Here is an 18,879-nt window from a genome sequence, read left to right on the forward strand (position 1 = left end):
CCAAGGAAGAAAGCTATTGAGGGCGTGTCTTGCAGAAAAAAAAAAACTGGAAAATTCATTCACAAATCCAGATGTGAGGCTTATAAACACCATGAAAAACATGTACAGATTTGAACATACTTGGATATGGATAGTTGACGGTTCTGCCTCACTTTCTATCTTGTTATTTGACATCATCAGGACAGACATAAATATGACATAGCTAATTCTCAGTGTCTAAAGGTGAAGTCTCCATTGAATGGATAAAATGGAGCAAATGTCTCATTGTAGTCTGACTTTCTCTCTTACCAAACATATGTCAGAGTTGCTGTTCCTCATTAGCAGAGGTGTATGTATGGAATTTCACATACATTTAGATGATTTATGTTTTTCATCAAAAACAAAAATCCTTAGTGACTTCTAAGACGAGTATACAGAGGGTCCCAAAAATCTTATATGAGGTGTATATCTATGTCTATATGTATGTCTATGTCTGTGTCTGTGTCTATGTCTATGTCTACATCAATTACTATTTCTACTCCTACATCTGTCTATGTATATTATGTGTGCATATGTATGTTGTGGTGTAAGTGTACATACACATGTATATCTGTGTATACCTATATATGTGTGTACATATGTATGTTATAATATCTATACATATATATTTAGGTTGGAATTACATTTTGGTGGACATATAAAGATGCATACCCAAATATACATGTGTATATATACATGTGTTCATATGTACATATACACATGCATAGACATATATTTACATGCATTGCATTTGTCTTGTACCTAGATGTGTATATGTGTGTACGTGAATAGATGTATTATATAGGTGTGTATATAAATATATACACATATATCTTTATTTTTGTGTGTATTTTTAAATACACAAACATGCGTGTATACATACGTGTACATGTTTTACATAATTTAACGAGGCCAGTGATATCATTCATATAGGAAAATTCGCTGAAGTTAATTCCTCTACAATGGCAGATCTACACTCTGAAATTTCTAGTCTTAGAGAGTTGCCTTCGGCTCTGAGTGGTTAAGGGACCTGCCCAGGGTCAGACAGTAAGGATCCTAGGCAGGACATCTTGGACCCAGGTTCCTTGCCTTTGAGGTCAGTTCTTTATCCACAATTGTATTGAATGAATTAAGTGCTCTAAAGATACAAAAGACACACAGGCAGAATTAGGAATTCAAGAGGCTGCTTTCCACAGGTCCCACAGACAAAACCAACAGCCTCTTCTTACTTGATGATCTCATCCTACAACTAAATTCTCATTTTTCTCTGTCATGTTATTACAAAAGCTGATGTAATTCATTTTTGTGAATGAGAATTGACTACAATATGAAAGGGTAATTGTGATTCTCTAAATAATATTGGTGTTTTATACAATCCATTGAAGAAAATGGAAGCTCCTTGAGGAAAGGGACTCTTTTGTTTTGTTTTCATACCTTAGTGCCTCGCTCTGTGATCAAAAATAGTAGATAGTTAATAAATACTTCCTGAATGGCCAGATTAAATTGAACACACACAAAAATGAGATGACTAAAGTCCAGCTGAAAGATCGACCAAAGTCCCACTTCTGCATGAACTGAAAGATTCTATTAATTACCGTTTGCTTGTAGAAGAGACCAGAGAGCTGAAGGGGATGAATTAGCATTTTGTTGGCATTCACTTTTATGACCTAACAAATGCACGAAGATTTTTTTTCCTACATTTATCCCATCACCTCCACTTTCCACACAAACACAAATAAAAGCAGAAATTCTATATCCGTATTTAAAATTTGAATTAAAAATGTTTCATTGAAAAACAAACTAGAATACCTAGTATGTGTACCCCAGCCAAAAAGATAAGTAATACCAACTCAACAATGCACAAAACATGTACAATTATCCCTTGCATATTGTGGGGTTAATGGGTATAGCACCCATAGGATCTGGAAAATCTTTGTACTCTCCCATTGTACCAGAGAAGAGATCTGATTGTTTTTTTCTTTTTCTTTTATGGGGTGTTTTTAGTACCTTCTAGTAAAATTTGGGTTAAGTACATGGTCATAGGCATATTTTATGCATTTCCCAGTTTCTGAATTTTTTCTGTGTCATCTTATGGCTTTTGAGGATTATCTGCAGTTTCTGCAAAATTCCCTCCAAATTCCCATTCACAGTAACTTTTTTATGCCAATGTGAAATATATCAAAACCACAATAGGGAAATTTATAATGTAGAAGGGATAACTGTACTTCCAACCTAACCTCCTTTAGGACACACTCAGACATCCTATGAAATAATGGCTTCTCATAGGCCCATTTGCTAGCAGGAGTAATGAGGTATAATTGTATTTGTAGAGTTGCTATATCATCTCTGATTTTGATGCTTATGATTTTTGGTAGCAACAGTATTCTGGAGGAAACATCAATAGGAGAGACAGGAAATTTCCTCCACCAGAAATAATTCATCCCTAAGGGGATTTCTCTGATTTAAAAATAACAGAACTCAGGGAGAGACAAAAATGTGAAAATTAGAGCAAAGCTTTTGCCTTCCCTAAAATTCTTTTCAAAGCCTCTTTGACATCTTTGTTTCTTAAAGAGTATATGAGTGGGTTCAACATGGGTGTAAGGAGGGTATAACACACAGAAGCTACTTTATGCAGCTCAGCATTGTTGGAGGGAATGAAAGACTCAAAGGAGGCAGTTCCATACAGCAAACTCACCACCCCAAGGTGGGACCCACAAGTAGAAAAGGCTTTCATTCGACCTTCAGCAGATCGGATCTTCAGGATGGTGGACACAATGTAAACATAAGATACCACGATGACTATCAGAGTGGGCAGAATAATGATTCCTGCCAAGGTTAATGTCACCATTCGATTGATAGCAATGTTAGAACATGAGATCTTTTCAATCGAGTGGGTGTCACAGTAAAAGTGGTCAATAACTCTAGAGGCACAGAAGGACAAAGTAAAGGTGTTCCTGACTAGGAGAACAGAGGTGACCCAGCCGCAAAAGTAAGAACCAACCACAAGCTGGGTACAAAGTCGTCTTGACATGCGGACAGAATACTGTAGTGGGGAGCAAATGGCTACAAAGCGGTCATAGGCCATGGCTGCCAGAACAAAACTGTCTGCTATTATGAATGAGACAAAGAAGAAAAACTGAACCACACAGCCTGCAAAGGAAATGGACTTACTTGATGATAAGAAATTAGCCATGGCCTTCGGTGCCACAGCAGAGGAATAGGAGAGATCAATGAAGGAGAGGTTGCCTAGGAAGAAATACATTGGTGTGTTCAGTCGGGGATCAGTCAGGATGATGACCAGGATGCCAACATTACCCAAGAGGACCATGCTATAGATAAATAGAAAAGCCAGGAAGAGAAAGATATGAAGTTCTGGGTGGACTCTGAAGCCTACCAAAATGAAGTCAGTCACCTCAGAGTGGTTATTTGCTCCCCGGTCATGCATGGTGGAGATCTGCTAAGAAAAACAAGGCCAAGGTCAAGAAATGAATTTCACCTTCCATCTTGGTATCACCAGTGGCAATATTGGCCAATTTGCCACTTTTTGACCACTTGCCAAGACAAGTGTATGTTACGAATGTCTCTTTACTAAGTACTATATATTTCCTCTTTAAATGAATGTTTCATGATTTTTTTTTCTTCTCTGTATTCCTTCGTACCCATTCAAAATGCAAAGACCAAAGAAGCATTGGACTAAAGTGATGAGGGAGGGAACTTTCTCCAAGAGAAGACTGCCAGACATGAGCAAGCTTGAGGAATCACCTTTTCTCCAAGTCTTTACAGACACGATCATCACCCATATTTTTCAATTAGCTTTAATTTTTGGCAATTCTTTTTTTAATTATAAAGAAAACTTTTGATTTTTGCTATTGTAGTGCTTCAGACTATATAACCTTCAAAAAAGAACTTCATTAAGTCCTTCTTGGGGTGGAGACTGGTCTATAATTTAGAGCTATTTCTGCAGTACCAAAAAGTTAAATGATCTCCCCATGGCCACAAAGCAAATATACATCAGAGGGAGAACCTGAATCCACACAGAATGGCTGAAGCTAGCTCCAGCCAATTGCTAAATTTTTACACCTCAAAATCAGTCGTGCTACAAATCAGGACTTGACTTATTATTTGCTGATTGTCTAGAGTTTTAAAAGTGAGAAGGAAGGGGCAGCTAGGTGGCACAGTGATTAGAGCACTGGCTCTGTAGCCAGGAGGCCCTTACTTCAAGTCCAGCCTCAGTTACTTGACATACTTACTACCTGTGTGACCTTGAGCATACATCCCATATCCTTTTTTTTTAGTGAACTAATTTCTAAACTTTCACTAGCACTCTACTTCCTGAACAAGTTTGTAGGCAAATGAGTAGCAGCAACCAGAGGAAAAAATATGAGATACATGAGAGAGAGGGATGATTGCTGAAAGTAGATCATTAGTTTGTGATGAGGAAGTCCTATTTCTGATGACAGCAAGGCAACAGAGTGTATGATTTTGTCCCCTGAAGATCAAAGAAAAGATTTAGCTTTTAGAAAATGGAGTACTGCAGACCATCTCTTAGTGCTGTGACTAAAAACAGCAGATGTCTAACAATTGTTTGTGACTGTTAATTATATGAATGAAATGGAAAATGACACTTTTTTATTTTCTTACCTGAAAATGTTTCTTTTTCTTTCTCTTGGTCACTTTTGTAACTGCAGAACACCAATGTGTTTTGGTATTTGATTCTTGAGAGAGGTATAAGTTGAAGGAATTAGTGACAATCAAAATTACCCACATTAAGTGGTCATTTATATCCAATGCAGGCCTAAGAAATTCCCAATTACATCAGCATGTCTTAGTTACAGGTCCTTCCCACATATCCATATTTTCTCATAATAGCTCATTTTAAATAGCTAGTCTCTAGAAAAAATTCTGAAAAGATTCATCCTTTCTCAGCATTCAGATATAGAATTAGATCTCAAAATTAGAAAATGTTAGATCTAAGAGAAACTTTAAAAATCACTTAGCCCCATCTTTTCATTTAACAGGTAAGGAAACTAAGATCCAGAAAAGGTTCATTGATATGCCCTAGGTCATTGAAGCAGTAAGTGAAAAAATCCAAGACTCAAACCCAGATTTTCAATTTCTTTTAGCCCCACTTTCCAAAAATACCATAAAATCACAGGAATAAAAAACCTACATTGCAAGATTGTTGTGAGTATTAAAGGGCTGGTGAAAATCATAAAGCACTGTATCTGTGTCTAATTACTATATGAACCCAAAGTAGCTTCTAAATCATCAAGGAAAGATGGCAGAGAATGTTAAAACTGGAAGCAGTGGGAGATTATTTAATCCAACCTCTTTGTCATTCCAGTCTTATGAACAATTTGCTAGAACTAAAATTAGGCCAGCTATAAAAGCTGGAACCAGTACTCATGGAACTAAGCAATAAAGATGGAAGAAAACTCCCTGTCCTCCTTTCTGGGTAGTTTTTCAGTTGTCAGACTGAGGAGTCTGGGAAGATAATAGAAATTAACAGAGTCAAAGGACTCAAGTCATCAGTGAATGATTTGAAAGCTCCAAGCTGATCTGCTAAGAATGTAGCAACATGGAACCGTGGTGGCTTTAATTGTCTTAAGTCTGATGTAACCTCTCCAGGTAATTGCAAGGTGAATGCTGTTCTGAATTTTCTGGGAGGGGGTCCCTGGAGAGAAGGAGAAGAATAGGTCAATTATGGAAACATAACAAAGAGTAGGCACCAGGGTCATGACTCATAAGGAAGCAAACTGAAGATAATAAGTGCTAGAGGACCACAAATTCTAGGAGAACCCGAAACAAAATACCTCCGTAAGTTTAATTTATTCCCTTGTTGCGTCACCAATTTTCTTGTTGGCAAAAGGAGCTAGGTAATTCTCATCTCCCTCTATCTCAACAGATATGTCATCAGGCCAATGATATAAAGGGATCTTACCCATCACAGATTAAAGTGCTATCAAAATTAATGATCATAATAATTCAGTAAACACTAATTATTTTTCAGATCAAAATGCTTAAGAATAATTATGCAATGTATTTTTGGTAACCTTTTAAAATTTTAAACTTAAATACAAAATGATAAAAACAAACAAAGAAACAAACATTGCCATGTATATAGCAGGCCATAAGAGAGGATTCAACATAAAGCAAGATATTTCTATTTCAAGAAAACCTGTATAATAAATACTACACATTGTTTTCAAAGCTGCCCAGCTTTCCTTCTTTGTTGGTTTTCCTCTGTTCTCTGCAGTGCACTTTTCACTTTATTTTGCCATTCTCGCCCCACCACCTAAAAGAAGGCTACAATTAAGCACTGATATATACGTACGTGCATATACACATACATACATATACATTCATAAACATGCACATATATACACATACACATTCGTACACATACCATGCTTATTTCCACCATTCCTCTTTTTCTGTGAAGGTAGACAGCATCCTACTTCAAAGGTCCAAGTCTGTACATGTTTTTCTAAATCAACCAGCTCATTATTTCCTACACCACAGCAATATTTGAACCCAATCACATCCTAGCTGAGAGATTGCCCATGAAAGCTCCACCACCGCTGCCCATTTTTCTGTATTCCTTCTATTCTTGGCTTCATGGGCTTTATTTATACAAGAAAATTTTAATACAAAAAAATCAAAATTATCCTTTTACACTTCAAAAAAGTTCTCCCATTTAACATAGTTTAACGTCTGATACTGATGAATCTACTTCCTTTACACCTTTTTGTCTGGTTTCTTTGAAGTTCCTGAACTTTTGCTTTTCCAAATGAAATTTGTTGTTATTTTTTCTAACCTGTCCCAAGCTTCAGGAGTTTTGTGCTGCTGTTTTCAGAGCTACATCTACTCTGAGGTGGTATGATACTCCACTCCTGGCCTGTGCTCTGCTCTGTGAGTGCAAGCACTCCTTTCTGCCGTGTAACTACCAGGAGGACTCCCTCTCTACAGTCACCACAAGCTCTGCCACACCAACACTCCTCTTACCCCAAGTACTGCCAACCAGGACTATGACTCAGATCCAAGCGGGGCAATGCGAGAGAATACTGCCTTAGCACCAGCAAAGAGATCTCTGCACTCCTGCTCTAATCAGCTGTGTGAATCCCCCTGCTGTCTGTGGGCCTGAAATTCCAGAAGTAGCCACCACAGCTGCAGCTCCAGCTACCTCCACTGCCCCAGGGGAGGGTCCAGACCATGCACTTATCCCACCCAAGTTCAACAATTTTCCCATTGACCTTCTCCATTGTCTTCGGTGTTTGTGGGTTGAGAAGTCTGGAAACTGCCATAGCTCAGTGATTAAGGGCCATGAGGCATCCTCTTCCTGGTCTATTCTGGCCTGGTTTTTCTTGGCACAGCCCAAGTTGGGCTGTGCTTCACTCCCAGCATGGATCAATAGACTCTCATCAGTGATAATCCAGGTGGTCTTGGGCTGGAGACTTGTTTCATTCTGTCATTTTGTGGGTTCTGTAGCTCTAGAAGTTGTTTAGAGTCACTTGTACATGTGTTTGGAGGGATTTGGGGTAGAGCTCAAGCTCCCTACTTTCAAGCTTCCATCTTGTCTCCTTCTCCATCTAAGAGAATTTCAAAACACACATGATGAAATATCTGCATCCAGAGAAAGGTCTATGAAGCCTATTATCTCTCCTTTTTTTTCTTTCTCATGGTTTTCCCCTTTCGTTCTGATTCTTTTTTCACAACACGACTATTGTGTAAATATGGTTAATATGATTATACATGTGTAGCCTATGTCAGATTACATGTTGTCTTGGGGAACAGGGAGTGGAGAGAGGAAAAAAATTGGACCTAAAATTCTACTAAAAGTGAATGTTGAAAATGACCTTTACATGTACTTGGGGGAAAATACTATGAAGGAAAATAAAGAAATGATCGATTTTCTCTTTATCATCCTCTTTATCCTCAATTTGGTTAAGAATTCTCTTCCTACCGACTACTACATTGAGGATGGAAATATGAATTAGTTCAATCATTTTGGAATCCAATCTGGAGATATGCTTATAAGTGACTAGAAGAACCATATCTTTTGACATTATTTATCTCTGTGGAGGATACCACCATCTTCCAGTCACCCAGACCCATAACCTCTGTATTGTCCTTTGCTCCTCACTCTAACTCACCACATGTATCTAAATCATTACCAAATATTGTCATTTCTACCTTCTCAATGTCTTTCCTGTATACATCCACTTCTCCCCATGAATGCAGCCACAACTCTGGTTAAGGCCCTCATCACCTCTCACCTGGACTGCAACAATAACTTTCTAACTATTCACTCTGTCTCAAGTCTCTCCTTAATACAATCAATCCTTTATTCTGTTGCCAAGGTGATTTTTCTCAAGTATACATACATCTTGACCATGTCACTGACACATTGAACTCCAGTAGCTCTCTGTCACCTTCAGGATTAAATATAGTGTCCTGTTTGGGGTATTTAAAGCTGTTCAGAACTTTTCCCTTCTCTGTTTTTTGAGATTTCTTACATGTTACTCCTCTCTACACACAAGGATTTAGCTACACTGGCCTATTTGCAACTGCTCAAACCTGACACTCCATCTGCTCTCTATATACTTCTGCCCTGGCTCTCTGCTGAACCAAGGATGCTTTGTTCTCTTATATCTGCCTGTTAGTTTCATTGACTTCCTTCTAGATTTAGCACAAATCCTACCACCTTCAGGAGGATTTGCCTAGTCTTAACCTTCCCTCTGAGTCCCATGGTGGTGTTTTCTTAGATCATATGATCTTAGAATGCATTGAGAGCAAAAGTTTTTATGTTTTCTCCCCCATTAGAATGCAGGTTTATTAAGAGTGGAAACTTTCATGTTTTCTCCCTTATTAAAATGTACACTCACTGGGGACAAGAGTTTTCATGTTTTCTTGAGGGTAGGAGGTTTCTTCTCCCTTTCTTTGTATCACTGGTACTGTGCCTATTGCATAGTAAGTGTTTTAAAAATGCTTGTTGATTGGTTGATTCATCCAGAGATCTCATGGTTAGGTCTATTCCCCAAGGATATCAAAGATAGAAAGAAATGTCCAATATACAATAAAATATTTGTAGCAGCACTTTTTGTAGCAGCAAAAAAAACAACACAATATCCATTGATGGAGAAATGGGTAAATCAATTGTGATACATGAATATAATGTAATATTGTTGCAATGAAAGAAATGAAAAGCATGAAGACTAGAGTCATATCAACTGATGCAAAGTGAAGTAAGCAGAATCAGAAAAAATAATTTACATGGCTACAACAATATACAGGCCAAGAGCCATAGCAACAACAAATTCAATTAAATGGGGTGTGATTATAATTATCAATGTTGACCTCCCAAAAAGGTGAGGGAATGAATCTCTTTCTTTTCTTATTTTTATTGTTTGTAGTGGGAAGGCAGGGCAATTGGGGTTAAGTGACTTGCCCAAGTTCACACAGCTACTAAGTGTGTCAAGTGTCTCAGACTGGATTTGAACTCAGGTCCTCCTGACTCCAGGGCCAGTGCTCTACTCACTGTGCCACCTAGCTGCCCCATCTCTCTCTTTTCTGTGCCAGATGTGGGAGACTGTGGGTTTAGAAAACTGCATGAACTATCAGATTAAGTTAATATATAGCATAATTTTGCTTAACCATTTTTTTTGCTTTCTTTTTAAAAATTTCTTTGTTGTATAATACCGCTTCCTTGCAGGAGCTGTGGAGGGGAATAAAGGTGATATAAAAAATAAAACATATTATTAAAAAAAAGAAAAAGTCCTCCACCAGTAATAGTTTTACAAAGTACCTTCTTTCATTCTCCTCTACATTTTATGATAAGATTCTTTTTTATATTTTTATCCGTATCAATTTGAACTCAATAATTTCCATGGATTCCTATTTCTTACTACCTCAAATTTAAAAATTTTTGCTATACTCGTTCTTGCTACTGCTTTTTATATATTCACTTCAACAGAATTCAACTCTGCCTGTCATTAACTTTCCAGATGGGAGCTACTAATTACGTCCAACTCAAAATACAAGCAGAAGCCGTGGTGTCTGGAAAGTATTCCTACCTATCTGGAATTCTTCATAACTGTTCTAGGAAGCTAAATGGTTTTTGGAAAATATAAAATAATTTGACAGTAAAGGATCTTGCCCCAGTTACCATGAGGTTAACTCTTCTTGATATATTCATCCATTAATCAAATATAATAATTTTTCAACAACTACTGTATCTTTTTTCTATATTTCATACCACGGGAGTAGAAGTAGAGAAGTATAAATTAAATTAGATAATAATTAGAAGTATAAAATACTATCTTTGCCACCTGAGGGCTTTTAATCTATTTGGGAAGATAGGAAGTTCTACCACTGAGGGCAAGATAACTTAGTTCAATGAAGAGAGTCCTATATCTCACCTAAGAGGAAAATCCCAGAAATCTGTAGTGTAGAAACCTTACTGTAGGGTTGTGACGAAGACCGCCAGCTCTTCTCACATCTTCCCAGAGACTTTTCCTGAAACAATCTGAAGTGGGGTTGGCTTCTTCCATCTTCCCTCTCAAAGGCAGAAGCCAGAAGTGCCAGAAGTTACTCAGCACTTGAAGAATGCCAAAGAAGTCTGAAGAAGGCTGGAGCTTTCCAATTTTCTTTCCCAATCTACCCTGCCCCTCACACAGGACTGGTCATTCATCTCTACCAATGAGCAGAGAATCTTATATAGAGGACTGACCTGAATAGAGGTAATCAGTCTTCTGGGAACATAGTTTTTCCCTTGTGAAAATACTCCAGTTCTGTGGGAACATGACAAAAATGAGCATGAGACTTCCTAGTGTTTGTTCTTATTATGGATGAGATCTGGCTAGGTGTGAAGTGCCCAAAGACAGGTAAACAAATGAAAGAACTACAAACAATAAAACACCATATAATTGAGTGATAATGATGTAGCACAGACAGTAATTATCATAGATATTAGAGGAGGTACTGAAGTAGAAGACATTCCAGGGGAGAAGAACAAAATGATTCAAGGCACAAAATTAGGAATGTACGTGGTTGTATCCATAGAATAATTGACATACAAGTCTGAGAAAAGTAAGCAATAAGGAAGCTATGATGGATAAAGGGGGATCGTGTTATAAAAGCCCTAAAAAGCCTAGCAAAAAAGTAATTGAACTCTATGTGACTATTAAATAAAGAGCTATTAACACTCATCTAGCAGAAGAGTGATATGATGCAGATGGTGTTAACACAACCTTGGTTTACCTGTCCCCATCCTCCACTTCCTACATCCAGGTTCAGCACTAGGTGAGTGAAGAAATGTCTCCCCCATTTTTCTTAACATTTTGGAAAGAAAATTCATTTTCAATTAATTATTATTCTACCGAGCATACATTTATCACTCTCTAATGAACTATCTAGATGCTGGAAATACATGTGAAAACAACAAAGTAAACTATGTAAGTTGACTAAGAAAGCTAATTGAACAGAATTTAAATCAACCAATTAGCATTTATTTAGCACCTACTAAGTGCAAGGCACTGTATTAAGCTCTGCGAATAGGAAAGTAAATCAGAGCAGTGATTGTCTTCAAGATGTTTACATTCTAATCTAGGAACACAACATAGATGGATACAAGAGACTGATACAAGATATGCACAAAGGAAGTGCAAAGTAAACTTAGATACAAAGGCATTGACTGCTAGACAGACAAATAAAAACTTGGTTCAGAAGATGAAGCTGGAACTGTGTCAGTTCGTGTATCACATGGTGAACATGCCAAAGTATTTCTTCCTAGGCAATCTCTCTTTTAGTGATCTTTCCTACTCTTCTGCTGTGGCCCCAAAGCCAAAGCCAACTTCTTATCTGAGAGTAAAACCATCTCCTTTGCAGGCTGTGTGGCCCAACTCTTCTTTATTGTGACCAAGGACTTTCTCTTGGCAGCTATGGTCTATGACAGTTTCATGACCATCTGTTCCCCACTGCTGTACTCTGCCCGGATGTCAAGATGCCTGTACATCCAGATGGTGGCAGGATCCTACTTTTGTGGATGTTTCACTTGCATCCTTCAAGTCAGCATTACCTTTACTATGTCCTTCTGTGAATCTCATGTTATTGACCTTTTTCACTGTGACACCCATCTAATACAGAAGATCTCACGTTCTAATGTCTTTATTAACAAGGTGGTGTCATATTCTTTGGCTGTCATCATTATTTTGCCCACCATCAGAGTCATCATGGTGTCCTGGCTACTATTCTGAAGATCCATTCCAGTGAAGGACAAATGAAAACATTCTCCACCTGTGGGTCCCATCTGATAGTTGTGAGTTTGCTCTATGGGTCAGTTTCTTTTATATACCTCACACCTGCCAATAAATCCAGAGCTGGGAAAAGTGGCCTCTCTGTGTTACACTGTTGTCCCTCCTATGTTGAACAGTTTAATTTATTCTCCAAGAAATAAGGATGTCAAAGAAACTCTGAAAAGTATGTTATGAGGGAAAAGGGTCTTCTCTAGGTTCCTTTGTCTTTACTATCTTGCCCCATTTAATGGATGTTAATTCTGTGTCTGTGAGCTTCATTAAATGAAGATTATCTCCCAAGTCACTTAATAGTTCCTCAACAAGCCTACTTGAGTGATTTCTAGGGAAGACACAATATCCCATCTACTGTTCTTTCAGGACAATTATTCCTACAAATTTTGACCCTCCGAAATCAGCTTTAAGGGCAGAGTAAACAAAGAGAAAACAACAATAACAAAAATAGTAACTCTCACTTTTATAGTGCTTTAAGGTATGTAAGGTACCTTGTCAATATTATCTCCTTTTATTCTTATGACCACCCTGGGAGATAGATGCTATTATTGTTATTCCATTTTACAAATGAGGAAACTGAGGCAGATGGCAATTAAGTGACTTGTCCAGTGCCATATAAGGCATCAGATCTGAGACCAGATCTGAACTCAGACCTTCCGGAAGTTTTGTGTTTATCCACTAATTGCCTTTAAACAAATAAGCAAACATTCAAAAACCATAGGGGGAAAATCTCTTCTCACATATGCAACTCATGTCAGAGGAAAAATTAAATACCAGTTGTCATTGCTTGCATAAAGAAGTTATTTGGAATTTGGTTTGCTACATTTGCAAGTCTAGAATTTGTTGCTACATGTCTGGGCTACAAGTTGTTGACAATCTAAATCTGAAGGTACATTTTCTATGTATTTGTTTGTTTATATGCTTATTTATTAATTTATTTAGCCATCTATATTTTTTTTAGAAAATAAACTGATTTGTGGTGTAAGGGAGTGGGGGAGAGTGGACCAATATCATTTTGGGACACTCAAAATGGAGTAATCTTTGAACTATTTGATGGTCTAATGAAGGTCCCCAACCACTATTGGCAGAGAAATAAAACATAATAAGCCATTCAAGGAAACTAACCCAGATGATCTTGTCAATTGCAATAATATTTGTTATCCTTGGATAAGATAACTACACTTTTATCTAAATGGATTTCTTAAACAAATGACAAAGTAGTTGGTCTCCTCCTCTTGTCTCTTGCCCTTGGACACAGAACGTTTTCTCATACACTAATTCCAAAAACAAACTATGCCAAATATTACCACAGAAACTCTCTTTGCTTTTCTCTTATTCCTCTTTTTCTAGCCCTCCATCTCCTATAAAATGGTTTATTTATCTATCCTAAGTTGCCACACAATGCTGCTGATTGGCTATGTGCTCTAAGGGGAACTAAAAAGTTATGGAAAACTTAACTTTGATAGCTGAAGCTGCTATCAGTGAACAGTCTTCTTTAGCAAGCCAATATATTTCTATGCTTTAAGTCTGTGTTCCTATCTTTGCCCCAGTCATTTGACCTCCCTCTGACAGAGAGGTCCTATTCCCCTTGGTTAAGAGAATTTCCCAATTTCCCAACAGTGGTTAGAGTGTGAACCTCTGAGTAAAGAAGGCTTTAAAGTTTTGGTTCTGACACACACTGGCCATATGAGCTTAGACCTTTAACTTCAGTGCATCTTGCAGCACTATCGGATTGTAAGTTGCAATACAGTAGCAAATCTCCATAGGGAGAAGGGGTTTCTTCTTTGGGAATTCTGAAGACCATGAAATCACAAAGATAGATAAATAGACCGATAGATAGATAGATAGACAAAATGTCTTTCCCTGACTTGAATCTTATTTGTTTTGGATGCTAAATGTGGATAGAATTACTTCATTGACTCAGATGTTATTGATCTGGGGTGCGTGGGAGGGGAGGAGGCAGGAAAGAATTCTTAGATCACTTGATCAACGAGATGGAGAACTAGACATTTTTCTAATGCCTATGACATCACAAACCTCCACAAAACAGAAATTATGCACCAAGGATAAGACAATTTCAGGCAACTTTATGGTGTAGAACACCCAGAGTTTGAACTCATACTTGTCTTGAGTTCACACAGCACCACCACCACCACCACCACCACCACCACCAATATGCTACTGGCAGTAAGGCTGCACTAACTGACCAAAAGGCCCCAACCTGTAGGTTCATAACAAAACCCAACCCTACACCCTAGTATTCCCTCCATCCTAGCAGTGTCATGGAGATCTGGGCTCTCATAATTTGTAGAATTTTGCTAGGCCTGTGATACCTACTGGCATAGCGTGATCTCAGACAAAGCAAAAGCAAAAATAGACTTAATTGAAAGAGATGAGGAAAGAAATTACATCTCACTTAAAGGTACCATAGACAATGAAGCAATATCAATCCTAAACATATATGCACCAAGTGGCATAGCTTCCAGATTCTTAAAGGAAAAGTTAAAGGATTTATAAGAGGAAATGAAGAATGAAAAGTGACAAAATTCATCTGGAAGAACAAAAGGTCAAGAATATGAAGGAACTAATGAAAAAATAGGAAGGAAGGTGGACTGGCAGATCTCAAGCTATATTATAAATCAGTAGTCATCCAAACCATCTGGTACTGGCTAAGAAATAGAGTGGTGAATCAGTGGAATAGATTGGGTACACAAGACACAGTAATCAATGACTTTAAGAACCTAGTGTTTGATAAACCCAAAGATCCTGACTTCTGGGATAAGAACTCACTATTTCATAAAAACTGCTGGGAAAATTGGAAAACAATAAGACACAAGCTAGCCATAGACCAACATCTCACACTGCACAGCAAGATAAGATCGAAATGGGTGCATGATTTAGACAAAAGATACTATAAGCCAATTAGAAGGGAAAGGAAGAGTCTACTTGTGAGATCTATGGGGAGGGGAATAATTCATGATGAAACAAGAGATAGAAAGTATTAAAAATGTAAAATAGATAATACTGATTATATAAAGTTAAAAAACTTTTGTACAAACAAAACAAATGCAACCAAGATTAGAAGAAAAGCAGAAAGCTGAGCACGAATCTCTGACAAAGGCCTTGTTTCTCAAATATATAAAGAATTGAGTCAAATTTATAAGAATATAAACCATTTCCCAATTGATAAGTGGGCAAAGGACATGAACAGGCAGTTTTCAGATAAAGAAATCAAAGCAACCTATGTGCATATGAAGAAGTGCTCTAAATCACTTTTGATTAAAGAAATGCAAATTAAAACAACTCTGAGATAACACCTCACACTTATCACATTGGCTAACATGACAAAAAAAAGGAGAAAGATAAATGTTAGAGAGGATTGGGGAAAATTGAGAAATTGATGTATTGTTGGAGGATTTGTGAATTGATCCAACCATTCTGGAGAGCAAATCTCAGTTGATGGGCATCCTTGAAATTGACTTTTCTAGAGTCACACAGTTAGTAAACATCTAAGGTAGAATTAGAACCTGGGTCTTCCTGACACCAGGTCCAACATTTCACCTCTCTGCTTCTCTCATCAATGGTTATAAAGATTTTTTATTCCATTCAAATGGAAGGGGCAGGGGAAATTTACAAATAGACATTGTAATCAAAATCTGAGTTTTATCTTTGGAATGTCAGAAAGAAATTAATTTTTCCCTTTACATGCTTCGTACCCCCAAAATCTGTGTGGCAGATTACTGACAGGAGCACTGAATCTCAGAAAGTAGATAACAGCCCAAGGTGAAATCAGAAGTCTGAGTAGGAGAGGTTTTTAATCTCATACCAGAGCAAAATGACATAAAGTACAAATGATGTTGGAGAGGACGCAAGAAGACAGGCACAGTAGGTACTGTTGGTGAAGGTGTGACTAGGTCAATCTGTTCTGGAAAGCAACTTGTGATCATGGTAAGGAGTCATGAGAACGTGTCATCCCCTTTAACCTAGAGATGCCACTGCTGGGCATGTCTGTTAAGGAAGTCAAAGATCAACAAAGGTCCCATAGAAACCAAAATATTAATAGCATTTTTGTGGTAGTAGCAAAAATCTGAAACAAAGTACTTACCTACCAATTGAGAAATAGCTGAATAAACTGTAGTACATGAATGTAATACAGTACAGTTATCCCTTCTACATTGTAACTTTCCCCATTGCTGTTTCAATGTATAATTGGTTGACATAAGGATTAATTGGAAATATGGGGGTCATTTTGGGGAAGATGAAGATGACATGCAAAGGCCAGCTGATGACACAGTAAAGGTTTAGAAATTCAGAAATGCATTATAGTTATGTATACCTAGTATTGTATAATATGAACATATTTTATCTTTTAATATCATAATATTCAGACATCTTCTCTGACACAAAGAGAGAATCAAAAACTTTTACGTGGATTTTCTGAATCAGCAGTGCTGGGTCCTTAATCCCAGTGATGCGGAAGGAATAACTATAACTTTGTTACAAAATTATGTTGGATATCGGGAATTCTATGGAGCTTCAGGATACTTTTTCTGAACCACTACAAAACGGAAACAGGAAAATAATAAACACAAAGACAATAATATGAATGAAAAGACAAAAAGGGTGGGGTGGGGAGAATGCTTTGTAATTATAATAACCAAACTCTTTTCCAAAGAAGACATAAGAATATAAAATTCCAGGGTGGATATGGAATACTACACAAATCATTAGACTATTTTGATATGTTAATTAATTTTGCTAAAAAGCTTTTTTTTATTTTTTCTTTCTTCTTTCTTTCCTTCCTTCCCTCCTTCCTTCCTTCTTTCATCCCTTCCTTCCTTTCTTGCTTTCTTTTTTTTGTTGTGACATCTCTCTGGAAAGGGGAGAAGAAGGATCATAGTTGGAAATTAAGGTGTTAGAAAAACCATTTTTATTTATCAAAAGTTTTAAAGAAAATATACATGATATCAAATCAGTTTGAGTACTAAATGAGGAGGCACTTCCTAGTCCCGAAATGACCTGATTTGTTTCTTATTTATAGTTCACTAATATCCGGTCACTCTTATTTTGGTCCATATGTAACATGGGACATTATGTTCTTGTCTCACATTGTATCCTAGATATTTACTTTCTTGAAATCCAAATTGTCATTTGCAAGTTTTTGTATGAACAGCTTTGTAAATTGCAATGTGAGATATTCCAGATGGTTATCTATGTCTGCCTTGATATATAGGTTGTCATTTGACCGGACAACAGAAGGTCTGGTTTCTGATCTTCCTTCTGCCATTAATTACCTGCACTTAGACAAGTTGCTTATGGTATCTGGACTTCTCTTTTCTCATATATAAATTTATACCTCTTAATTTCATTTAATTTTAAGACCCTTTGTATAACTAAAATATTCTATAACTCTAAAAATCATTTCCAACATAACCTGTCTCATGATCCCATGCAGTATTGTACATTCACCACTAGAGGGAGGCAGATTGCATTAAAAATAATCACATAGCTTTACAGATTTAAGAGGTGGAAACAATTTTAAAGGTCATCTTCTAGTCCATTCTTCGGATTTTACAAGTGAAAACACTGAGGGCAATAGATATGAAGTGACTTGCCCAAAGTCACACAACATGGAAAAAACAGAGCCCGGATGTAAACTCAGGCCTGACTCCAAATTTAATAATACTGAACATCTCCTATGTACAAGATATAGTTTTGGGGGCCCTGGAGATATTTTCAAGTGGATAAAATGACGAGATCTTCCCAGGGGATCTGTCCTGCTGCTTCTTTTTCTTCTTTCTCTTCTAAGTGTTTCCTTGTTGCCTCTAGAATAATATAAAAATTCCTGTGTTTCAGCTTATTGAGATCTCCATAATTTGACTCAAGCTATTCTTCCAGACTTATTACACATTACTCTCCATATTCCTACCTGGCCAAACCCTTCTGCTTGGAGAAGACCTAATATTGCATTTTTCTCCCATGTCCATACTTTTCCTTAGCATTAAAAAAAAATTTCCTCAAATTTTCTTTCTCCAAGTTCTTCAACCAAATGAGAGAAAACACAAGGAGATCTTTGAATTTTCAGTACCTGGAATGCATTCTCTCCTCGGTTTCACTTCAAAGAATCCCTAGTTTCCTTCAAAAGTCTTCCCCAGCACCACAACTACAATGGCAAACAAAGTGGGACTTTTTGCTGTTTTTCTCTTTTGGAGTGCTTCTCAGCACAAGGCAACGAAGTGCCTTTGATTGAGTCTTGCCTTTGTTGGAATCAAAGGTCTTTGATTGAATCAAGAGTCTTTGATGACCTGCTTAAGTCAAAAGAAAGCCAAAATCACATGAGTATGAGTCACATGATTGTGACACCCTCTGACCATGAAGAAGGGTATATACACTCTGAGGTTAGCATTTTTCTTGGGCGCTCACTTATTGGAAAAGTGTTCTTAAGATTTTGGCCAGACTAGACTCTGGGTAGCCATTAAGGAGCCCACCCCAATCCCCCAGCTTTGAAAACCCAGATGTTAGTGCTTCTCTCTCTCTCTGATAACTATGTATGTAT

The 18,879-nt window shown here is 37.4% G+C and overlaps 1 protein-coding gene and 1 pseudogene across 1 annotated transcript; one reads left to right on the forward strand and one right to left on the reverse strand.

Moving 5' to 3' along the window:
* Nucleotides 1-2,521: 2,521 nt before the first annotated feature.
* Nucleotides 2,522-3,484, reverse strand: LOC118849606 (olfactory receptor 9K2-like). Its single transcript, XM_036758524.1, has one exon. It carries the CDS (start codon nt 3,461-3,463, stop codon nt 2,522-2,524), a length of 942 nt encoding a protein of 313 aa, XP_036614419.1. The 5' UTR covers nt 3,464-3,484.
* An 8,261-nt stretch (nt 3,485-11,745) lies between these two features.
* On the forward strand, nt 11,746-12,472 carry LOC118851316 (annotated as a pseudogene).
* The last annotated feature ends 6,407 nt before the right edge of the window (nt 12,473-18,879 follow it).

Source organism: Trichosurus vulpecula, chromosome 5 (assembly GCF_011100635.1).
Source record: "Trichosurus vulpecula isolate mTriVul1 chromosome 5, mTriVul1.pri, whole genome shotgun sequence".
In the NCBI taxonomy this organism is placed as follows: domain Eukaryota; kingdom Metazoa; phylum Chordata; class Mammalia; order Diprotodontia; family Phalangeridae; genus Trichosurus; species Trichosurus vulpecula.

What these genes read in the sequence shown, in the direction of transcription:
- LOC118849606 (XM_036758524.1), bottom strand. Translation starts at nt 3,463, where the DNA reads ATGCATGACCGGGGAGCAAATAACCACTCTGAGGTGACTGACTTCATT.